Genomic DNA, 26,542 nt, shown 5'->3' with positions numbered 1-26,542 from the left:
ATTCTAACAACATAACGCCTAGAGAAGCATTGGATGAACATGTAATAAATCTCAACAAAAATGTATTACTTTAACCATTTGATCGTTCTCTTATCACATAATTACGGTCGACTAGCAATGCTTTTAGCAATATGGTATTTCTTAAAGAAAAATAAAATTACTCCGGAAAGAATGTTGTTAATAGTGGAACCTTGTTTATAACTGTTCTGTCATTAAAAAGACCTTCTATTTATGTTCGAATATTCCAAAAGATTCGATAGATTTTGATTGTTTTCTTTGTGGAATTTTAAAAGATCAATGTCTTATTGTTTATCTTTGTGATTATGGTCAATTTAAGGATCAGTGTTAAGCTTATGGAACAAGCTTGTTAATGACATAATAGTAAAACCTTATGGAACAAGCTTGTGAATGACAGACGAGTAAAACCTTATGGAAAAAGCTTGTGAATGACAGACGAGTAAAACCTTATGGAGCAAGATTGTGAATGACAGACGAGTAAAAACTTACGGAACAAGCTTGTAAATGACAGAAGAGTAAAACCTTACGGAACAAGCTTGTGAATGACGTTTATAATCATGTTAACGTGATGGTTTAACATAAAAAGCTATATTGACGTTTATAAATTCCTTCGTTGTTTGTTAGTGCCTCGTTGAAAATGTAAAGGATATCGTTTAACTCCTATTAATTGACTTGGGTATCAGGTTTAATGGAGATCCCGTGATACTTACATATCATTACTGTTGAACAAAGCGGATTTCTATTGTTTACACCTTGTTATATAGCTGTATAAATAGCTCTACAGAGTTAATGTACCCTGTTGTGAAATAAAACTATATATAAAGTCCTCTCTGCACCTCGTCGGATGCACGCGACCAGATGAAACTAACACAGACAGGAATTTGAATCAAGATACAAGATGTAGCTTAGTCACATTTCAAGACAGATGTTCAAATCGAGAGAGCATTTTTAAATCTCCAGATAGAGGTTCAAGTCGAGAGAGCAAATTTTGATCTCAAGACAGAGGTTCCTATCGAGAGAGCATGCTCACATACAGACCGAGATTCCAATCAAGATAACATGCTCACACATCCATACAGAGGGGAGCGAAGCTGTCGAAGCTATTAGAACGTTTTGGTGAAGTAAAGTTTAGAGACCAAATATGATGCAAGCAAAGGGATTTCGTCATCTAAGGTTTCAAATAGGACAATGTTTGATTTCAGGAAAAAATATCCAAATAGAGTATTAACTGTTCCCTGTCCGTTTAACCAAATGTCGCCGGAAGTTCTGTCGCCGGAAGTTCTGTCAACGTACCTTCGGCGTTGATGTTGGCAGCGTCATACAAACGTCGAAGGGGACATCAGTTGTCATTTATCTAAGGAAGGTGACATAGTACATATCCTTATTGGTCATTGAAACGTTGCACATGAACAGTTCCTTTGTTGTGCTTTATATGGTTGCACACAATCCTGACTTGCCAAATGTTTGGAGATTATATTAGTTCAGTTAGCATTAGATTGTACTATAATGTACGAAAGGAATTCTACCACTGGAATTGTAAATAAGATAAATCACACATGATCTTTTGGAAATATTTTATCTGATTTATGTTTTCTTCGGATTAAAGGGTAGTGCCACCCTGTTCGCATTATTTGCAGGTCTGGCAATTGTAAGACAGGTTCAGTCTCCAAATTGCTTTTTTTGGAACAAATAAAAACACAAAACAAAAATAAAAAATAAACACAAATGGGACCACTTAGATGTAAAATATTACGTTAAAGGAGAAGCGTCAAAATGATAATTGCTTTACATGTTTTACCGTATGCACGTGGTGCATTATCGGCTGAAGCAAAGATCTCCGATATACACCTAATGTATATTATCAGGTGACACGACTGAGTTGAGTAAGGATCAGAGCGAGTGTTAATTTCCACGGGGATTCCTACGGTTATTATTCTCCGATAAGAAACCTAATAAGTCCGTCACCATAGTGACGCTCAATTGACTATTTGGTTATCAACATATGGTGGGCTACAAATTAACTTCAATTTTCAAAGGAATCGAGACTCAAAACTTGGAAAATGCACGTAAACACCACCAGATGTCAACAATGATTTATAAACCTCATTTCTGACCACAAAAAGGCTGAGTATATGTAAATATCATTCTGGTATTGCTGTCTTTCTCTACTTCCGTCCCGACAATCGAGCACCTACATAGACCTGCTTGTTTTTGTGGTTTGCATTTTCGTGAAAGGCCGGGATAGAGTAAACTTATCATATAAATGAATAAGACAAAGTGCTACATATTGGGAGAGGTCGGTTGTATAGCTAAATGATAGCCCGTAGGAACAGCTTTGCTCGAGTAACTAGAACGTAAACCAACATTAACGTTCTTGTTCCTTTTTATGACGAGGGTGTTTTTGGAAAAACAGTAAGTGCATTTCTACGAGTACGAATGTTTCTTGCTCATCCTGTAAATAACGATTGTGTTATACATCACCGTAATCGGGAGATTTTAAGCGTACATTACGCACAGATAAAACGGACATTGCCTACACCTGTTACGAAATGTCCTTGCTGGTCTTTTAATATGTAAGTTTTAAACTCCATTGTTGTATGATTGTACAGGAGATAAACTAGAAGACTATTTTCCTTTATTCTTGTCTCATTTAACGTAAGATATACCTGTAAATATTACTTTTAGTAAATAGTGCCCTTTTACAAATTTAACACTTCATTATTTGACCAACGGTCCTATCCTATCGCGTCATTTTAAAATGAAATTCCCGGAAGCAGTCACTTAAAAAAAACTTCGTGTCTGCGTTGTTTATACAAATTTCGAATTATATAAATTTAACAAACATCTCGAATTCAATAATAACATGGTTTCATTAACAATGACTATTTTCTAGTTGAAATAGTTGTTGAGTGTACAGTGTACGTTTCCGTATCTATGGGAAATATATCATACCGTATCACTTAAAACATTGTGAAAATATGCCAAAACAAATCAACTTTGAGTAAGAATACATTAACCACGTCATCTTTAAAGTGATTATTTGAAATGTTGAAATCCATTTTTTTTTCTTCATTACGTGACTAATATTTTTCCTCGATCTTTTCCCGGCCATGTGTATACAGTTTCAAATCTTGCTATTTATTACGAGGTTCATCTACCTGCAAGTCCAACTGTTTATCACGGGGTCCATCGACTTGCCTTTATGACTATTTGTCACATGTATATAGATTAGGTGTAGTCCACGTGAACGATCCACGTGACCAGTAGTGGACAGGTGGTCCAAGTCATAACGCTCACCAATAATCGCCCAGGCCAGCGTGTCCAATTAATTACTGTTTCAACCGACCAGAAACCAATGCTCACAGTGGTGGTTGCTCGTGGTGAAAGGGAAATTGAACAACTAATTATCCGCAGGATGTATCATTGAATCGTACCGACTATATCGGTAGTATCTATAATATATTGATTTCTTCTCAATAGCAGGGCCAACAGTAGCAGGTTGGTTCGAATCAGTCCAATTAGATCTAGATTTAATGGCCAACAGACATATCGAATTATTGATTTATTGATCCATCCATTTAATCTCGTCAAGTTTTCAGAGTAATAAAGCGAGACGTGAAAAAACAATACGTAATAAGTTTAGGGTGTGGTATTTTTATAATAGAATATATATATATAGTGGTGGTGTAGCTGGTACAATTCTATTGAATAAGCAGTGAAGTAAGAAACTGGTTTGGTGCCGGAATCTCAGGTCGATGCTGAATAAATGTTTCTATTACGTAACGAATATATTTCAAACGTTTCAAACATATTTAAGATAGGAAAGGTGTTAACCAGTGGTTGGTTATTGGGAGCTTTTACATGAAACTAAAACGGAAAAGAACATGAAGGTATAATTTTTTTTTTTTATTTCAGATCAAACGAGGAAACTACATTCGTTGAATGAAACTAAACGGATTTTGTATACATATTGAATTGATTTTATTGGTGTTCATGAAACAAACATTGGTTAAATCCTATGTTGCGTTCTATGCCAAAGTCATCGAACTATGAATGCCCCGAAATCAGAGGATGGTTATGCCTTGAGGGAAATTACCGTACATAACAAGTTTGAGCATATTTCAAATACCGTTTTTAGGAAGCGAGATGTCATAACAATACTAACATACGGCTTGTTAGTCAAAAGCCCACATTTTCGGTTGTGGACACTATTTCACTTGGCCGACTTTATATGTTTCAAAGAAAGACTCACCGGTGCTACGAAGGTGAATCCAGTCCTTTTTGCCACCATCATGGCGTCTTCCGGTCCCACATCGTCGCGAAATTCCACAAGCCAGTGATTCGTAGTCACGTCCTCTTTGCTACATGAAGTTGGAGAGAGCAAACACACGAACAGGCCAGCCGAAAACAACAATATCCTACCAAACCATGATCCTAGATTTGGCATTTCAAGCTTAGCCTGCCTTAAAAATTCCTGACTTCCTCTTCTCTACTAAATCGCTGTCGTCTGTTATGTTACCGTATTTCACTTTCTATACCTAACAGTATTTACAAATCTCTTAAATCTACCAAAAGAATGCCACACAGAATGACAACCCTCTCCCTCTGTCACCACTGTTTCTCTAATGAGGGCCTCATTATGGAATAGTTATGGTGGATGGTATCACGTGGTCGTGTGTACGTCACGTCCTTGCGAGCCAATGTATGCCCGTAGTGGGCTTTCCTTTGTAGCTACTGTTGCGTTCAAACTCATTGAATAATGTAGCTTCTCGGATCAGTAGCCCTTCTTCCTGTTTCCATGGAGTAGCGAGATGACGATATTGATTGCTCGTGCGTACATGGTGGGGTATTGATCCATGTTCTCTCCCGATACGGCAGCCTCCATTGTGCTGGCAGGGCTCAAGTAAATGTAATGTAATATTTACAGAACTGATGATATGGTAAAATGCGGCATATCAAATTATAAATCATCATCTTTCGAAAATGGTATTGTTGAGTCCATATTTTTTATTTACTTCCATTAAATAACTTGCAATAGTGTTACCCAAATCAATTACATGGTCTTTGAGGAGAAGAGAGAAATCGTAAGAAGACCATATGTCAATACAAAACAAGGACATTGATTGATATAAATTTCAGCACTTTTCAGTCCGACATTAAGTGATCATTAAAACCCATAGGAATGTAGTGTCACTGGTCTTCTATAACGGTCTGTCATTTAGATTATATATTAATTATAGATGAAGGTCATTGGAAGTATTGACCTGTTTAGGCCTGTTGTTATTTTCATCAACTGGTCAATCTCGTCACAAACCTGTGTGTGACGTAGATACCTGGTTTGTAGTGTTGAGTTAATTGTAGCGACACTATAACTTGTATCTATGTCTCTATAAAGATGAAATGTACTTTTTTGAACTGTATCTTAAAACTAAAAAACTGTTGTTGATGTAAATATTGAAAATTCCATCGGTTAACATTTTCCAGTCTAAATTCACATTCGATTATGCTATATGTTCCTTTATATAAGATTAATGTACGCAATTTCGATTGTCTAATCGTTTTGATTATTAAATGAATACAATGTGTTGAACGCTTTTCACTTCTATGGTCTATAGTTCATATTCCATTTCTCCGTCTTTCTTTATGCTTTTGTTTCCCCAGGACAAAGTTACCAGCATTGAGGAAACCAGGAAACCTTGAACCATGCACTCCCTTGTATAATATACTGTGGCGGTGAGCAGTCCAATTGAAAATGTACATGTATACACCCACTGATTTGTTATCGTGGATAAATATGTCATACGTACATGTATACACCCACATAGTTGATAACGTGTATAAATACGGCAGGCGATTAATATTACTTTGGTTCCTTCTTCAGTTTGAAGTACCGGTGATAGCCTGATCCTATAAGACGTTACTACTGATGTTCCGGATACCATTTAAAGATAATATAGTATTGACTCTTTCTAAACATTTTCTTAAGGTTGGTAAGTATGGATTATGAAAAGATTCTTGTAGCACAACCAATAATTGTTTCTATGTGACGTTTCGATGAGTAGTACGGTATGTACTCTGTCACCTTTATCAGACTAATGACCAGTGAAGCGTAAGTACACAAAGTGTTAAATGTGTACGAGTTGTGAAAACATGTGCATATCCGGATTGGGCCCTGAAACGGGTACACAATTTTGTCAAAGAAAGGGGAAGAACAACAATAGGTCAATCAATAATAAGAACAAAACCAAATGTCAATTGGTCATCCCGTTTATACGGGATGACCACTTGACCTTTGGTTTATCCGAAACTATCCAGAGGATTTATCGCGGTTATGGCATAGGTACAGCCATGACGCCCCACAAGATGCTTCGTAATATCCTAGTACACCCTAAGGATAAAACACCTCATATAAAACGTCGCAGAATGCATATACAAAATCGGATGCAAAAACTGCGACGAATCATATATTAGAGAGGCGGGAAGTTGACTTGAGGTCCGCCTAGGTGAACACCGGAAAGATACGGAAACCGAAGAAGGAAAGAAATTCACAACGATTTGTGGACAACTCGTACACATTTTGAACACGTATTGGTTGTGTTTTAAGAACTTTTCATGATATATCATTGACTCCTTTTGCAGACAATAGGGACTGGAGGACAACCGACAGCTTTGGCCAATGACATTATCTCAGGAAAATGGTTTTGACAGAATATGAATATAAACATCTTTATAAATATGTATCTTTTGTACAGTAGCTCAGGTGTTTGCTGACGGTTTTTGTAGCTAAGGCTGGGTTGTAGGTTTTAGAAGGTAGAGCTGCACGGGTATAGGTTATATGTAGATTACAGCAGGTATGGATTGTTTGGTATCTATGATACAGTGGCTAAGGTTGGTGCTGAAGATTGTAAAAGGTAATGCATAGATTGTGGGGATATCGCAGACATTGAACTCTCTAGTGTTGTACAAGGTGAAAGATGACCGGGACTCTCTGATGATGCAGATTGTGTGATAAAGATGACCGGGACTCTCTGATGATGCAGATTGTGTGATAAAGTTGACCGGGACTCTCTGATGATGCAGATTGTGTGAGGATCTCGGCAGACATTGAACTCTCTAGTAGTGTACAAGGCGTAAATATCGAATCTCTATAGTGTTGGATAATGTGTTAGATCTGGCCGGACCTGATACGCTCTTGTGTTGTACAAAGTATAAAACCATGGGCCTCTAATATTACACGTTTAAATATATTCAGGGATTCTCTAGTAATTTACCATGTACTTTTTGCTTCTGTGTAAGTCGTACTCAGCTCAGCGTAGGCGTTGACGCTGTGCCAGGCACCGGAATGCTTGTCCCTTGAGAAGTGAACTACATGTACCTTTTTTTAAAGGTGATGATGGAAGACCCATTATGGCGTAGCACGATTACCACAAATTATATCAACCGATTGCTCCTTGACACACGAGCACCGAGTTAAACATAATGGAAACATGGAATTAAATTCAAACGCTGAGGTTTTTTAGTCATTCTCTGGAGGTTCAAGTTTACGTTATATTGGTGAATATTTATTCATCCTGGCTCCAACACCTTCATTGCCGGATATCATTAGCACCATTCTAACGCACTTTCACAGTTGATTTTGAAATGTCTTATTATTTTTTGACTGACGTTTCACACATATTTTCTCAATATTCAAACAGTCTTTTTTACATTTTTGTGTCTTTACTTGGGATAAGTACACACTTAAATCCGTGTAGTCTTGCATAATTCATCGGCAGCGCCAATGGTATCATGAAGTGTACATGTTTGATATACCGGTCATTCCCAAGAACAGTCTTTTACATTTCATCGTCAGTCATCTACTTGGATATCGTCAGGAAGAGACTTTTTTCATTTCATCATCTGTAATCTACATATACCACTTCACTCCAGAAACAGTAGTTAACCCTGATATCATCTGTTATCTACTGGTCATCGCCAGAAATAGTATTTTACCCTGACATCATCTGTCATCTACCAGTCATCGCCAGAAATAGTATTTTACCATGACATCATCTGTCTTCTACCAGTCATCAACAGAAATAGTATTTTATTCTGACATCATCTGTCATCTACTGGTCATCACCAGAAATAGTATTTTACCCTGCCCAACGTCCATAACATTTTACCAGATAACAAGAATCGAAACACAGCAAACATTTGAGTTTTTCCCTCACAAACAAGTTCTTTTAATCCGAATGTTACTAGAAAGCACCTCTGGAAATTGTTTACTGCTACCTTTGCATTAACGTCAGAAGTATATAGCATAAATATTGTTTTCAGAGGCTCAAAATATATAAAAATAACTATTTAGCCATTGCTTAGTGCTATTGTTATCATGATTTTATTTTGTTGGCTTATGTCGCTTAAATAAAGATTTGTTACATATATATATGACTATGTTGTTGGACGATATTCTAAAACTATCAGCAGTCGCTCCAATTTTCCTTGATCGTACTGACGGTAGACGATCGCCTCCAATTGTTGTCTCTTCCTTATCCTTGACCGTACTAACGGTAGACGACCGCCTCCAATTGTTGTCTCCGCCTTATCCTTGACCGTACTAACGGTAGACAACCTCCTCCAATTGTTGTTTCCGCCTTATCCTTGATCGTACTAACGGTAGACGACCTCCTCCAATTGTGTTCCGCCTTATCCTTGATCGTACTGACGGTAGACCACAGACTCCAATTGTTGTCTCCGCCTTATCCTTGATCGTACTGACGGTAGACGACCGCCTCCAATTGTTGTCTCTTCCTTATCCTTGATCGTACTGACGGTAGACGACCTCCTCCAATTGTTGTGTCCGCCTTATCCTTGATCGTACTAACGGTAGACGACCGCCTCCAATTGTTGTCTCCGCCTTATCCTTTACCGTACTAACGGTAGACGACCGCCTCCAAGTGTTGTCTCCGCCTTATCCTTGATCTTACTAACGGTAGACGACCTCCTCCAATTGTGTCTCCGCCTTATCCTTTACCGTACTAACGGTAGACGACCGCCTCCAATGGTTGTGTCCGCCTTATCCTTGATCGTACTAACGGTAGACGACCGCCTCCTGTTGTGGTCTCTGACTGTATTCTTGCTGTGTGTCGAATTTAGTGACGTTGTTTCAAAATTGCTACATTTGGATATAATTGTTTTTATGACCAAATTAACTTCAGTGATAACCCGATCCTCTCGAGGGGGTCGTCACAAACAATGTTTGCGGTTCTCAGGGTTTAGCAATAACTATGCCGCCACATCAGCGAGTTCAATAGACCTCCAAATCAATACGTGACTTCTGAAGACCACCCAGCAGTGGCCAGACCGGAAGTTCAGGAGCCATTAATCAGAGCGATATACCATCAATAAGGAACCATTATCCTATACTTTTTCTTAACCAGTATTGGTCTTGTATTCTGTTTTTGTTTACGCTATCTTATACGAGTTTTACCTATATAATAAACTCTTCTTACTACGACATATTAAGACACTATTGGCCGTGGAACTCTTTTGGCTTTAATACCATATAAGAAGCAATAAGACTTCTGTATTTCCAATTTCTATATCTATGTAGATATTTTCCTAATTTTGACATCAAACAGAAGAAGAAACATGTAGCAATTGTTTCGCAATTTATTCTGCAAAGGCGTTTAAATATAACTTATCTATACTTTTTTAGACAAACAGTAAAATTTAGTATCGTGTGTGGGTTGCCACATTTATTTGTTCTAGTTTTATTTAAGGATTAAAGCATTTAACAAATACCAAAGCGCTTAGGAGTCAGCGAAGTGCATTTAATGTAACAGACAATCAAGGGTGATGATATATATATTTTGATAAACTGATAACTCTGTTGACAGATATTTTCGTTTTCTGTAATCTCTAACAAACCGTATCTCGAAGTCTGATTTTTTTTGAAAATAAGATAATTAGAATTTAGGGTTACTATATTTCACAAATGAGCAATTTTATGAACTATTTATTGAACAACAGAAAACATATATTCATCGATATCATTTTGATTTATTATCCGAAAATTTCGATTTGAGAAATTCCTAACACATCGCAATAAAATGTCTGTGGGATATTACTTATCATTTAGTTGTGTTTGGTCGAAGGTGTATATCGTATCACGTATTCGTTCCCACGAATCTAAGTGTAAATACGAGTATAAAATGGAAGGAACAGCATTGATCTATTTGTAGTGATTCATAGGCGATATGAATGCCAATTGGAAATGACACGCGCACACACATGTAGTACCACAATGGCATGCGCACACATATGTATAACCACTATGGTAGGCACACCCACATGTATTACCACAATGACACAAATACACATTTATAATATAAAAAGGTGACAACGAAAAAGATAGGTGTCAGTGATTTAAAGTGACTATTTAGTGAAAAAAGAAAGTTTTTACAACCATGTCACAAAATCCCAAATACTAATATAGGTTAATCTTCCTTCTAATCAATTCCTCTGATATATTGACTAGAGTCAATGTTGTTTAGAAAGAGAAATAAAATATTTTCTTAATCGAGGCGAAAGCTGAAATTCATGTTTTGTTCACATACCATTACAACTCCAGTACACATGCAGGCATACAAACATAGGGAGATATTAGCCAGGTGGCATATGACTAGTACAATGTAGTAAGGGCATGAAAAGGCAGCTCCTGTAAATTCGTCAGAATTGTATTGATCAATGTATTATTTTATAAATTGGATATCTGTGCACTGTAAAGCGCTTTGGAGAGGCTTATTCTGGCTAGATAGGGCGCTATATCAAATGTTGTAATGACGTCATCACTTCTAGTCTGAAAAAATTGCTTGGTGAGATGATGCGCTAAAGTGTTGTTAAGATGTTTTCTTTTTATACATATAAATATGTATATTTCAAACATATTTGGACTGTAAGACAGGCACTTATTCTGAATCAATAGACTCTTCCTAACAAAATATTAATCATAATGTGTAAATTAAACTTAAGAAAGTATGCCTTTAAAGAAAGAGTAGTGTCAAGGCTGCCATAGGACCATATAAACAGACAATCAACCGTGTCCCAACCATTGGAACTCACTGCCAAACCACGTCGTCACATCACCAACACTAAAAACGTTTGAAGCCTGACTGGATAAGCACTTAGAAAACCAGAATGCTATTATAACCATGAAATTGATAATAATGAACTTATTAACTGTCGGGGTGTCAGCTTAGAGTCTGACGATACACCTGATCTGGATATATAGGCATATGCCTGCGTCCAGTACTATTATATTATATTACATTCATGTATATTATATTATAAGCATCCGCGAGACAGATATTTTACGCTTTAACCAGAGACCTAAAGTAAAGGGACCGCCGACTCCCAGTGGCGGGAAAATATGTTACCGATTTCGCAGTGCCCTCACCAGTGTCATACAATATCAAGGCCGATAACTCGTACCGTCTATTCGCCATTGGTAAACACTCGAGTGCTGTCGATAGAAATTTTGTTAAGCATCGATTTCATACAACATGAATTAAACGAACTGTTTGAGGTATGTGTGTTATTCTAATATTATATTCCCACACCTGAAATAGAAAAAAAGCAATACCTAAAGCATTATTCGTGGTCAATAACATAATGTTCACGAAGCAGCCGAGTCGGATTTTTTCAGTTTTTAGTCTGTGGTTTCACTTTCACTTCACCGGTCAGGTGCCGTTCTGGTGATAACGTCTTGTGAGAACATTCGCCTATTTTGTATGTCAATACTTGTCCACAATATATTTGTAATCAATGTTCCTTGTATGTATACTATGCTATGCAGTGAGCTGCACCCACATGTACAAGCTGACAAGTACACATGCCGTGATGATGATGCTTGTTGACTTACTCTCTGGTTTCCGCCCCGGGTCCTGGACAGCAATATAAATATACTAACCTTCTTGGACACGTCCCATGTATACTTTAGACTTTAGGGTTAAATAAGTTTGTAATTGCCAATATCTATATGTTCTATGTAGCCGAATGTGTAACGCAGATTACTTGCGACTAGAAAATAAACGGTGCAGGTTCGAAACCTCCTTCAGTTATTTTTTTTTTTTAAATATTTAGGCATGTGATCATTTTTCTTAATAAGGCAATAATGGTCTTTTTAAATCGATGGAAAATTTTGTTTTCATTTTAATAACATACCTATTGATTTATCAGTTTTGTTTTTATCGAAGCATGTCAACAAATCCCTGTACACGTGTACAGTACAGCCACGCTTTGTAGGTAAGACTATTTTTGAAGAAATTTATGAGTTGTTTTACCCTCCAACTGGCAATAGTAATTATATCAAGTGCTTAAACACCAACAAATAATGCCGAAATACCAAATATGTGGTCTGTTTACAATTATCTATTCTTAGACACGGGTTCCGATATTGCTACCTGTATAAAAAATACGTGAGGACGCGTCATAACAGTGCACGGTTGGATGCGCACACTAGCGTAATATAGCTTTGGGGAAATAGGCATAGCAACCCGCCATATCTCTTTAACACTGGGCAAAAAAAAAAAGGATTGTATCATCACTTTTGTGAGTGCTTGTTTACTGCCGAGCGAAAGTTTCCCCGTATACAGTCAGTATTGCTAAAAGGTTCTTATTCAGTGACATTATTTAAATATTGTAAATTTATACAATATTAAAAGAAAAAAACAATCATTGTATTTTATTTTTATAATCCTAAGTTATTCATCAACAATTAAACAAATCATATTTTGATATTAAACCTAGACTTTTTCAATCATGTAATAGAAGGCAACTTGGCTCAAAATGGGCCGAACAAATGTGCATGCTGTCAGGGTTAAACCCCGAATCACACCGATTTACGGCTGCTATCAATGTTGACCGCCATTCCGCATCTTTGGGAAAGCCAAAGTAATTAATACCCTGTCCTGTTTTCTTACTGGAGTTGGTACAACCGACCACACAACAGTGTTTGCCACCCATTGTTTTACCCCTGGAGCAAACCGGAAGTTGCTTCCTATACCACCCGGTGGGGGCGCTGCGAACATCGGGAAGCTCCTTGGTTGATTATAGAGTGTGACGTCATGGAGTCGGCGGTCCCGTTAATTTAGGTCTATGCTTTAACATACTGAACTGTTTTGTACATTGTAGTACATGTTCAACCCTCATTCGATGCCTTTTTGTATGTGTACTCTCATAAAACCTACATCAATGTTACTTAACAAAATATCTCATTAGATTTTTTTATTATAATGAATATATACTTCTTTCATCTTGCAATGTTTTCTATGAATTCAAAGTAAAGAAAACGTGTAACTTGCGAATAGAATCTTGCTGTGGTCGAGTGCGTGATTCATATGTTTACAAGTATCTTGTTTTCTGTGGCTTGTATAGCTGCGGTCTTCCCAAGAGATCAAACTGACCACAATGGACATCGGCTACAAGTCATTCCATTATCTGCTACTTCACTATCATTACGAGAGAGACGCTTTCGGTAACTGGCCAATCTTAAGGGCGTTAGTTGATTAAATAGCCCATTTCCACAGTAGTACGGTAATATCATTGTTGCGTGAAGTCATTTTGAAAATGGCATTTTCACACCAATTGAAACCCATTAGTTTTAATTTAAAACAAAAGCTAACATTATACTCAGTTGTGAGTCTAATGGGATCCAATGTTTTATGCTGTGACGACTGTGAAGATTTTGAACATGTCAGATTTGAAAAAAACGGACGGAAATCATATGTCACTTCATTAAATCTTTTCAGCTCCTCAACAGAACAGAGTTGGCAAAGTAATAAATTACTCACGCAACATCTTCGGTTTGATATGGAATTATAAACATATGACTAAATCGGTGAACGAAAGGGAAATATAGGTTAAAGGAACAGATAAATGGGTCAAAGGAACAGACAAGTGGGTCAAAGGAACAGATAAATGGGTCAAAGGAACAGTCAAATGGGTCAAAGGAACAGACAAATGGGTCAAAGGAACAGACAAATGGGTCAAAGGAACAGATAAATGGGTCAAAGGAACAGACAAATGGGTCAAAGGAACAGATAAATGGGTCAAAGGAACAGACAAATGGGTCAAAGGAACAGACAAATGGGTCAAAGGAACAGACAAATGGGTCAAAGGAACAGACAAATGGGTCAAAGGAACAGACAAATGGGTCAAAGGAACAGACAAATGGGTCAAAGGAACAGACAAATGGGTCAAAGGAACAGACAAATGGGTCAAAGGAACAGACAAATGGGTCAAAGGAACAGACAAATGGGTCAAAGGAACAGACAAATGGGTCAAAGGAACAGACAAATGGGTCAAAGGAACAGACAAATGGGTCAAAGGAACAGACAAATGGGTCAAAGGAACAGACAAATGGGTCAAAGGAACAGACAAATGGGTCAAAGGAACAGACAAATGGGTCAAAGGAACAGACAAATGGGTCAAAGGAACAGACAAATGGGTCAAAGGAACAGACAAATGGGTCAAAGGAACAGACAAATGGGTCAAAGGAACAGACAAATGGGTCAAAGGAACAGACAAATGGGTCAAAGGAACAGATAAATGGGTCAAAGGAACAGACAAATGGGTCAAAGGAACAGACAAATGGGTCAAAGGAACAGACAAATGGGTCAAAGGAACAGACAAATGGGTCAAAGGAACAGACAAATGGGTCAAAGGAACAGACAAATGGGTCAAAGGAACAGACAAATGGGTCAAAGGAACAGACAAATGGGTCAAAGGAACAGACAAATGGGTCAAAGGAACAGACAAATGGGTCAAAGGAACAGACAAATGGGTCAAAGGAACAGACAAATGGGTCAAAGGAACAGACAAATGGGTCAAAGGAACAGACAAATGGGTCAAAGGAACAGACAAATGGGTCAAAGGAACAGACAAATGGGTCAAAGGAACAGATAAATGGGTCAATGGAACAGATAAATGGGTCAAAGGAACAGATAAATGGGTCAAAGGGTTAAATCTGTTCAGCTCCTCAACAGAACAGAGTTGGCAAAGTAATAAATTACTCACGCAACATCTTCGGTTCGATATGGAATTATAAACATATGACTAAATCGGTGAACGAAAGGGAAATATAGGTGAAAGGAACAGATAAATGGGTCAAAGGAACAGACAAGTGGGTCAAAGGAACAGATAAATGGGTCAAATGAACAGACAAATGGGTCAAAGGAACAGACAAATGGGTCAAAGGAACAGACAAATGGGTCAAAGGAACAGACAAATAGGTCAAAGGAACAGACAAAGGGACAAATTTGTCCAACTGATCGAAAAAATGGGTCAAAATCACTGAAGCCCACGGACAATAGAATCAGCTGTCAAAGGTGTCCAGCGGATAGCATATGGTAGAAGACATGGACAAATGGGTCAAGAATTAGGACAAATAGGCCAACCTTGAATGGTTTAAATGAAAGCTCAAAACTCGATCCGACACATTTGCAAACGAGTCTGTGGTACGTAAAAACTGCTCATAGATTTGCATCACGTAAATGTACAGTGTTATATAATCATTGGTCCAGTTGTTCAATAGGTGATTAGCTCAATCACTGTTCAACGACAACTTTCCATTGACTCGTTTTATAGTTAGAGTATTGACTGGTGTTATAGTTAGAGTATTGACTGGTTTAATACATGCATAATTGTCTGGTGTTATAGTGAGAGTATTGACTGGTGTTATAGTTAGAGTATTGACTGGTGTTATAGTTTGAGTATTGACTGGTGTTATAGTTTTATTTTGTGTTTTTATAATTAACATGTATTTTCTTTGTGGTAGGGAAACACGATTCTCTGTTTTCTATGATTGATCTTGTTTACGAGAGCATTGCGTGATTGAATCGTGATTAAATGAGGGGAACAAGGAATAATGTTTCCCTATTAAAAGGACAAGTACATATTCTATTATACCTAAATGAAATAACAAAACAACAGTGACAATGACGGGCATCATTGTTGTCGATGACCATGCCGTGAAGGAGTGTGTTTTCGGAGCAATCATGATCGCGCCAGACATTAAAGCGAGAGGCCTAAGGAACACCGCACAATTTCCGTGGAGGGCTTTGATACGTAGACAAGAAGTTTGCATTAATGACTGAATTATAATGGAAGGAGTTTTCAGGTCGGCTGATGTGAAGTCTCTTTTTCGTTTACTTGAAACCAAACAGGAATTTGGCAACTTCACCATGTCGTTATTTTGATCCTTCGTAGAAATGATCCTTCACCTCCTATAAAAGGCTTTCTTCGTTTTCCTCTGAAATATTGTTTACGTCACAGTGGTCAGACGCAGGTTAAGGGACATACTACTTCTACACAGTACTCAGACGCAGGTTAAGGGACATACTACTTCTGCACAGTGCTCAGACGCAGGTTAAGGGACATACTACTTCTACACAGTACTCAGACGCAGGGTAAGGGACACACTACTTCTACTCAGTAGTCAGACGCAGGTTGAGGGACACACTACTTCTACTCAGTAGTCAGACGCAGGTTAAGGGAAATACTACTTCTACACAGAACTCAGACGCAAGTTAAGGGACAAACTTCTTCTACACAGTAGTCAGACGCAGGTTGAGGGACACACTACTTCTAAACAGGAGTCAGACGCAGGTTAAGGAACATACTACTTCTACATAGTACTCAGACGCAGGTTAAGGGACACACTACTTCTACACAGTAGTCAGACGCAGGATAAGGGACACACTACTTCTAAACAGTAGTCAGACGCAGGTTAAGGGACACACTACTTCTACACAGTACTCAGACGCAGGTTGAGAGACACACAACTTCTCCACAGTAGTCAGACGCAGGTTGAGGGACAAACTACTTCTACAAAGTACTCAGACGCAGGTTAAGGGACACACTACTTCTACACAGTACTCAGACGCAGGTTAAGGGACACACTACTTCTATACAGTAGTCAGACGCAGGTTAAGATACACATTACTTCTACACAGTACTCAGACGCAGGTTGAGGGACACACTACTTCTACATAGTAGTCAGACGCAGTATAAGGGACATTCTACTTCTACACAGTACTCAGACGCAGGTTAAGGGACTATTGTTAACTTCACAGTAGTCAGACGCAGGTTAATGGACTATTGTTTACCTCACAGTACTCAGACGCAGGTTAAGGGACATACTACTTCTGTCGGACCACATCAACAGGGGTCTATGACAGAAAGAGTACTCCGGGCCCCAGGATCATGAAACAGTCTTAAGTCTAAAATTGTATTAAGTTTTTACTTAGCCAATCACAAATAACGTCATAAAGGAACGTTATATCTGATTGGCTAAGCAAAAACCTAAGTTCAATGTTGTTTTATGATCCTAGGGCCTGATAACTAGTATCACAAGCAAGAACAAAATATAACATCAGGCCATAATCGATAAAGGAAGCTCAGCCAACATGCTGAAATAATGTCTTTCCATTTATTTCGAGAACCTGCGGGCACTGTAAATCACTGCTGTTCGACCGGACGGAAACCCGTAGAGAGTCTTAATGTAGACGGAAACCGGAGTAACTGGAGAAAACCCACGTGAACGAACAGGTGATCCTATACCTTTCACGTCTGGTCGGGGAATCGAAATCCGGTCGTCTTGGTGAAAGTCCATTGCGCTATCCATTGACCTTCCGACCACCCTACTACTGTTTACTCCGCCCAGTCACTCGAGTCATTCAGCTGGAAGAACAGAACTCTTTTTGCGACGCTACTTGAGCTCACAATAAAATGTTTCTTTCACTGACGAGTTTTTAATACTTAAGCATCAAGATCACCTTGAAGATAACGACAATGTCATCTATTCGTTGAACTGTGTGTGAAGAATGTAGAATATCGAATTTAGCAGAAAAATTCGTCAATTACGCTTGAATTTAATGAGGTACTCACCTAACCATTACTGTCTCGACATTTTGAGGCTGATGAAAGTCATCAAAGATGTCATAATCTTCCTAAAACGGAAATTTAAGGTTCTTCAAGGAGACGAAATTCTGACTTAGTCTCCGTAGAAATTGAACTATATATATCCGTCTCCGGTTTACTGGTTGTCACAACATTCAGCAATTCCAAACTGTTTGTGTGTTCCAAAATCTAATTAAGACCTTACTTACTGTCAGTTTATGCAATCAATTAACGTCACTTAATCTAACAACAAATAAATGATTAACTTAACCTTACATTTTCTACGCAGAATTCTGTCTTTCTTTCTCATGACACTATTTCATGAGGATGTCTGTTGGTCAGAAAGATGTTGCACTCCTTTTTTTATTTATTAAAAATGTACAATATCTATTTTGTAACCCTTAATTACCTCATGTTGATATTGCTGATTACTTTTGCCTTTATATAACACTTTGGGTGTCCATTTGGAGCGAATGTCGGATCAATACTCTAATGGACGCCAATTTAAAATACTTGCTCTAAATATATCGAAGAGTAATTAAAAAACGTAAATAACCGGATATACACTGTAGCAATGAAATAAGCGGGAAATTATTCCTGATGATGTCATTTCCGTTAATTTCCTCATTTCATCGGAACCAGAAAAATCGATGGCATCATGTGCCGTGTTTAATGATGTGATCTCCATCAGCAGATCGTGTGGTTACGTCCTGTAAGGAACACAGGTAATATAAACAGCGGGGGACAAGCTATCAGCACTGTTCAATTCCACAAATGGGCACCTTACCACATTGATGTGTCCGGTATTCTGGTTCATCGGAGTTTAACCATGTTACCAGCTTGTGTAGGCGTGTCAGTGCATTAAAGAGAAAAATTATGGCTTTCGTACAGTATATTTTTCAGAAACATTTCAATATTTATTCTCAGTATTGTTGGTATCAATACTGATGATGTCCATCGTTTGCCGTTCCTTTAGCTTTACAGGATAGTGTGTTGCCGTTCCTTTAGCTTTACAAGCTAGTGTGTTGACGTTCCTTTAGCTTTACAAGATAGTGTGTTGCCGTTCCTATAGCTTTACAAGATAGTGTGTTGCCGTTCCTATAGCTTTACAAGCTAGTGTGTTGACGTTCCTATAGCTTTACAAGCTAGTGTGTTGCCGTTTCTATAGCTTTACAAGCTAGTGTGTTGCCGTTCCTATAGCTTTAAAATCTAATGTGTTGCATTTCCTATACCTTAACAAGCTAGTGTGTTGCCGTTCCAAAAGCTTTACCAGTTAGTGTGTTGACGTTCCTATAGCTTTACAAGCTAGTGTGTTGCCGTTCCTATAGCTTTACAAGCTAGTGTGTTGCCGTTCCTATAGCTTTACAAGCTAGTGTGTTGCTAAAATTAGGCAGATTTCTCATCATATTTTATATTCGAAATCACAGATATGGAACATTTGTGTTTTTTTGACAAAGATTGTCGATCGTTGTTGAATTTCAGGGATATGTATTTGTTTTTAATTTTTCTATAAAAAGATAATTAATTTCGGAGTGACATCACATCCGTTTTTTTAGCAAGGACGAGTAGCAGAACGGAAACGCAAAATAAGTCTTTTAGACTGTTATTTAGAGTGTAGATTGCAACAGAATATATTATTTTATATATATGATTCTGTTCTACAATTATCATTGGTAAACCTAGCCATTTATCAGTTAGAATGGGAAGAAACTATCATTTTCACACCCCGTCAAAATCCTTTAAAAAATCCTTTTTACCCTCTGGTTTCTGAAATCAAGACATGAACTTTTCATCTTAGCTGAAAGCCAAATAACATTTATAACAGTAATAAGATTAAGAACATTTTTACTGTTAGGGTATCTGCTGAAGGTTAACGGGCTTTTAAATCCAGTACGTTATGATACGTACGTTAGATACTTAGATTGCGCTTTGACTGGCCGGGTTTTGTGGGATTGTGATGTATGTATACGGCGCTTTGACTGGCCAGATTAGACGGATCGAGACGTATGTAGATGGAGCTGTGATATGGCGGTTTACGAGTGACTGAGAGGGAATACTGATGGGTAATGTGACCTGCTGGACATTGAGAAGTAAGAGGGTAGTGTAATGCTTGTGCATAGCCTTCTGGCTATAATCCGTATCGATCTGTGTGACGTCGTCATAGTCAGCACCACATAGACCCACATCATTATCCGAGCTGATTGCTCTGTCAAATGTTATTGAGTTTTCTGCATACAACAGAACTCCCACGCTGATTTGTCGTAATTCCGGACATTTCAGATAAAACCATTTAGTGGATGCTTGTCTCGGGAGGATCGCTGCTCACAGGCAGACATCGCTAACACCTGCCTGACCTTTGACGTGCTTCCATTACATGTTCCAATACAGTGAAAAGATGGGAGGACGTCATAGTTGTGACGTGGACGAAGTAGTGACAACATGTATTGGTGTGCTGTGGGTACAGGTGAGGCCATGGATGTTGATAATGGAGAAGGTAACCTACGTTACCATTCAAACAAGCATGGAGCAACAACATTCAGCGAAGACTATTCAACCTTCTAACTGCAACCGATAGCATTATTGTTACTATACTGTCGTCCTGCGTCTCAATACCATCACACTTCATCAAATACTTACTAAGGTCAACATGGATATGTTGCTGTATTTGAATACAGGTTCAATGTTGAATAGTGGAATATTCGTTGTTTGCTTTACTGTATTAGGAGGCGCGTTAGTCTAGTGGTAGGACGCTGGTTTCGTGACAGAAGGGTTGCGTGTTCGAGTCACGGCACGGCACTGTGTTGTACCTTTGAGCAAGATACTTTACTCCGCATGTTCCTGTCTACTCAGTTGTAAATGAGTACGTTGTGTAGTGCTAGAATTGTAGAATGCTAGATGTGAGCGCCGAAATGGCAGCACCGGCTGTATGCTCCCCAGAGAGTTGAGAAAGGTATTGGCTGGTTGCAAAGGCCTTATAGCCACGGATAATAATTTGTGAAGCGCTTTGAGAGGACTTACGACCTAGGTTGTGATAAAGCGGTATATAAGAACCTCGAATTATTATAATTATTATTATTATTATTTATTGGTACATGTACCAATGATGAGTCCTCAATAACATGGCCACATGGTGCCTTGAATACTTACATTGTTAAGTAATCTGCATCGACCTAAATGTTTCAAGATATTTTTAATTACAATTATTTTGTCTTTTTTGTTGCATGGTGGTTTACTGTGCATGTCAATTACAAATCCCTAAGATTAGTCGAAACTTTGTTTGTTGGATTTCTTCTGTCACTGGGTTTTTTTCGAGAAAAAAACCATGGAATACATAGATACCTTTCCCATTTGGTGTATTTTTAAATATGCTGAGGTACACTTCAGACATATGTTTAATTCTTGTAACATTCAGTTCCTAAATGGACAATGGCTACATAAAGCAGTACATGTTGGCGTTGTTTGGCTTTCCGTATCGAATTACTAGTTTATATATATACACATATATATGCCTCCTTACTTTGTATTTGTAATGATTCTCTTGCTAAACATCACACAAAAGGTAACACATCAGCTACCGTAAAGTACAAACAGGAAAACAAGTCATCCACCACAGACAGCATGGCGTAGGACAACTAGACGATATCGAACTAGTCAGCCACCACAGACAGCATGACGTAGGACAACTAGACGATATCGAACTAGTCAGCCACCACAGACAGCATTGCATAGGACAACTAGACGATATCGACAAAGTCAGTCACCACAGACAGCATGGCGTAGGACAACTAGACGATATGGACCTAGTCAGCCACCACAGACACCATGACGTAGGACAACGAGACGATATCGAACTAGTCAGCCAACACAGACAGCATGGCGTATACAACTAGGCGATATCGAACTAGTCAGCCCCCACAGACAGCATGGCGTAGGACAACTAGACGATATCGAACTAGTCAGCCAACACAGACAGCATGGCGTATACAACTAGACGATATCGAACTAGTCAGCCCCCACAGACAGCACGGCGTAGGACAGCTAGACGATATCGAACTAGTCAGCCACCACAGACAGCATGGCGTAGGACAACTAGGCGATATCGAACGAGTCAGCCACCACAGACAGCATTGCGTAGGACAACTAGACGATATCGAACTAGTCAGTCACCACATACAGCATGGCGTAGGACAACTAGACGATATCGAACTAGTCAGCCCTCACAGACAGCACGGCGTAGGACAACTAGACCATATCGAACTAGTCAGCCACCACAGACAGCACGGCGTAGGACACCTAGACGATATCGAACTAGTCAGCCACCACAGACAGCATGGCGTAAGACAACTAGACGATATCGAAGTAGTCAGCCACCACAGACAGCATAACGTAGGACAACTAGACGATATCGAAGTAGTCAGCCACCACAGACAACATGTCGTAGGACAACTAGACGATATCAAACTAGTCAGCCACCACAGACAGCATGGCGTAGGACAACTAGACGATATCAAACTAGTCAGCCACCACAGACAACATGTCGTAGGACAACTAGACGATATCGAAGTAGTCAGCCACCACAGACAGCATGGCGTAGGACAACTAGACGATATCAAACTAGTCAGCCACCACAGACAGCATGGCGTAGGACAACTAGGCGATATCGAACTAGTCAGCCACCACAGACAACATGTCGTAGGACAACTAGACGATATCAAACTAGTCAGCCACCACAGACAGCATGGCGTAGGACAACTAGACGATATCAAACTAGTCAGCCACCACAGACAACATGTCGTAGGACAACTAGGCGATATCGAAGTAGTCAGCCACCACAGACAGCATGGCGTAGGACAACTAGACGATATCGAACACAGTGCACTTAAATAAAGGAGATGTATTAGTAGTGTAGAAGGCGATAGACCAGTATATATAATATGTGTGAATTGAGGTTACAGCCATTCTACTAAAATTGATCAAGAATTTTACTGAGGCTTTTGTGACAAACAATTTGTTACAACATGTTATTCAATATAGAAATCTATTTCTTAACGAAAAACAGGTTTACATACATTTCTCTCATGAGCAGGTCCCATATCGCACAGACCAGGAAAACATCTATCTGCAGGTGATGGAGTGAGCATTGTCTCTATTGAGACACGATGGGCCGTCGGCTTTGACAAAACCATGAGCAGATGATATGTAAATCTAACAACTTGGACCTTACATTTACATGATTAATCTGAGATAAAGATACATTATTTAGTTCCTGGTCTCCAACCCTCAACACTAACGCACTAAAACATATTTAGGAATCGATCAAACATGTTCGTTTGAAATTTTCTTTTAAATATTCTAGTAACATCATGGTCAAAAATAGTAACTGTAAAAATAGTAACTGTAAAAATAGTAACTGTAAAAATAGTAACTGTAAAAAATAGTAACTGTAAAAATAGTAACTGTAAAAATAGTAACTGTAAAAATAGTAACTGTAAAAAATAGTAACTGTAAAAATAGTAACTGTAAAAATAGTAACTGTAAAAATAGTAACTGTAAAAAATAGTAACTGTAAAAATAGTAACTGTAAAAATAGTAACTGTAAAAATAGTAACTGTAAAAAATAGTAACTGTAAAAATAGTAACTGTAAAAATAGTAACTGTAAAAAAAGTAACTGTAAAAAATGTTAAACATCCTCATCGTACAAACCATTCTTCATGCTAAACTTTAATCATGTCTCCAACATATGGTATATTTTTCCAAACCTGGCACAATAATATCAAAAGGAATGTATTCCGTCTTTGCGTATTGCAGAGTTATCTTCTCTTGTGAGCAGGTATTGATTATTACGTCATTGGTTTGTGTGAGAAAATTACGTCGTTTTCTCAAAAATTGATGACGTTACTCACACAAACAAATGACGTAACAACATGTAATAACCTCTCCTACTTGTGTGTATACGTCACAGTTAATATTCCACCAAAATACATTTTAAACGTCAGGCATTTTCTGGATAAATATGTTACATTTTGAATTTTGTCAACTGATCAAAATCAGCCACAGAAGATGTCAAAGTCATCATATTGCATTGTTTATACCTACAATGGACGTCAGTGTTACCATGATCAAAGGTGTTTTTTTGTATGTCTTCAATCTTTCATGATCTACATACTTTCATACTTTCCTGGAACTATTAGCCACTTGGTAGCGCTTTAATCTCTTTCCCTTCCTGAATGCCTGGGTTCGCCTCTATTTTTTTGTAGGCCTCTGTCTACTTTGCATGTGATGCCCCCTTGGTTCATGCTTCTCCTAAGCAACATTAAGTCCTGACAGTGTTCCTGTGTGGTCATGCTGTGGTATCACGTCCCTCTCATACTCTCAACAGTATTGGTATGTATGGCAATACGTCGTGATAAGTATATGACCTTTGGGGTTGATGTTAGTTTCGATATTCTTTGACACCAGGTCTTCCAGGAGATTAAGAATTTAAGCCCTCAAATATAACAACCGCCATGATGTCTCCGGTCAAACCCGTGAAAGTCAACAAGTATGTCAATGTCAGATACATGGCACTACTTGGAATAATATCAGCTTTGTGTCATACTCCTCTTGAGTTCATATTCTAACCCGCTTTATTTCATGCTGGCAACTGTCAAAGCCAAATTCCCTTCACCATTGTTTCATACTGTCTAACAGTATTGATTCTTCCCTAACCGTCTCCGTCATTATCTTTCCTTTAGATGTCAAACCATTTGACTATCTTATGTTTAAGATATAATGCTAGGTATAAGAACGACAACTCAGATTCAATCAGGAAGTATTTGGAGGACGATGGCCATCAACACAGTGATTTCCTGTTACAGCAATTCAGTACAATAGTTAGGTCACAACATAGACATACAAAGTATTCCGGACCGAAAGGCTGACATTAGAAAGTCCTTGCTGTCTCCTGATACAAGTTCCAGTTCTAGATCACAACGTATTCCGGACCGAAAGGCTGACATTAGAAAGTCCTTGCTGTCTCCTTATTCAAGTTCCAGACCTAGATCACAACATAGACATACAAAGTATTCCGGACCGAAAGGCTGACATTAGACAGTCCTTGCTGTCTCCTGATACATGTACAAGTTCCAGTCCAGTTGGGATATGAGTAGGAGGTTGGTACACGTACAATTCATACCAACAAGGTGATGAATCAAGTTTTCTAATCTTTATTTTTTGATGTTAATGAATAGGATTTCTTAATCTGTAGGTGATTAGTGAATATCGATATTATATTGTTGTGAAAAATCCTTTCCTTTTAAGTATATTTGATTCAATTGTTTTTCGTACACGTGTTTATATATATTTGATTTACATGTTGTCATAAGTCTGTGTATTCGTGTATTTCTGTATTTTTATTGTGATATCTTGATTTATGAACAACAAAGAAGACAAATATGGAGATTTTTGTTACACTTTGTTGATCTGCCATCAAAAGGAGCGGTTATATTGATGTACGAGTCACGTGAGAGATTATATCATCATGTTGGTATATATAATCGTAATATACATTGTACCTGTATTACGTATTTACATAATTACATATATATATGTAGATCGGTCATACTAAAGGTTATCTTGTAGACAATATTAGTACTATTATTGATTAACATAACACTCAGTATGTACACATAATTAATACTTTAAATAACTATTCGATATTAAGTTTGAGGACAAAATCCACTTTAAATATATAATTTAGATTAAGAATAATTATGTAAAGTTACATTACGTTTCGTGATGTGTGTAATGGGGTTTTGTGTTTATTATTCATTTTCAATATCTGTTGCATAATAATATAATTATTTACATAAAAGTATTATTTACAGGATTAATGAACGATTGTTTGGTACAATTATAAAATGTTGAAAAATTTATGGGCTTGTCCGGGATTTGAACCCGGGACCTCTCGCACCCAAAGCGAGAATCATACCCCTAGACCAACAAGCCACATGTTAAAAAGAGATGTATGCTTTTCATTAGATGAAACAAACCAGCTCAGCAAAAACGAAAATAATTTGAGAAAAATTAATAACGTAAATTAAACTTTAAGATTGAGACTAAAACGTGTATGTTATAAAACAATGGATCATCAACATAATATCATGGTTATATAAAAATCATAGTAAAACCAACTTTAAACAAATAAAATCGGCATGTTTATAAGGATAATGAAATCAAGACAGAAAAATAAAGAAAAGTATTGAGTTTGAATGTTGTTATTTTGTATTGTAACAACCTTACTAAAACACGTGTATGTATACGTGGCATTTTTACAGCCTTAGGTCACGTGTGTATAGATATATTTTACTTACAGCCCTGGGTTAAATATAGACCGCCTACAGATAAATAGTTATACAATTAACCTATACTCTACATAACAACAACACATTTAAACCAATCGCATTCTACAGGTAATAACACAAAATGATGCAATCATTTCGGAATTTAAGAATACAATACCGGAACGAACATAGTGCAATATATTGATATCGATATCAGTCAATCATTTTGTACAAAGAAATTTAGGGATTCAACATAAGC

The 26,542-nt window shown here is 37.9% G+C and overlaps 2 protein-coding genes and 1 non-coding gene across 3 annotated transcripts in view; 1 reads left to right on the top strand and 2 right to left on the bottom strand.

Annotated features, from left to right (window-relative positions):
* The window catches only part of LOC110462057 (neuroendocrine convertase 2-like), a 42,721-nt gene extending 38,060 nt beyond the window's left edge, over positions 1-4,661 (bottom strand). The window contains exon 1 of the mRNA XM_021515837.1: positions 4,271-4,661. Within this exon, the coding sequence (XP_021371512.1) occupies positions 4,271-4,465 (195 nt within the window). The 5' untranslated portion in view covers positions 4,466-4,661. The remainder of the gene's footprint in view (positions 1-4,270) is intronic.
* Positions 4,662-13,470: 8,809 nt separating this feature from the next.
* On the top strand, positions 13,471-15,026 carry LOC110462059 (protein Ycf2-like). The gene is made up of 2 exons (XM_021515843.1): positions 13,471-13,537; positions 13,912-15,026. Exons 1-2 carry the CDS (start codon positions 13,471-13,473, stop codon positions 15,024-15,026), a joined length of 1,182 nt encoding a protein of 393 aa, XP_021371518.1.
* Positions 15,027-25,876: 10,850 nt separating this feature from the next.
* Positions 25,877-25,948, bottom strand: Trnap-ugg. Its single transcript has one exon. It is a non-coding gene; the product is annotated as a tRNA-Pro (tRNA).
* Between the last annotated feature and the right edge of the window lie 594 nt (positions 25,949-26,542).

Source organism: Mizuhopecten yessoensis, unplaced genomic scaffold (genome assembly GCF_002113885.1).
Source record: "Mizuhopecten yessoensis strain PY_sf001 unplaced genomic scaffold, ASM211388v2 scaffold10743, whole genome shotgun sequence".
In the NCBI taxonomy this organism is placed as follows: Eukaryota; Metazoa; Mollusca; class Bivalvia; order Pectinida; family Pectinidae; genus Mizuhopecten; species Mizuhopecten yessoensis.
This window is presented reverse-complemented; position numbering and strand designations above follow the sequence as displayed.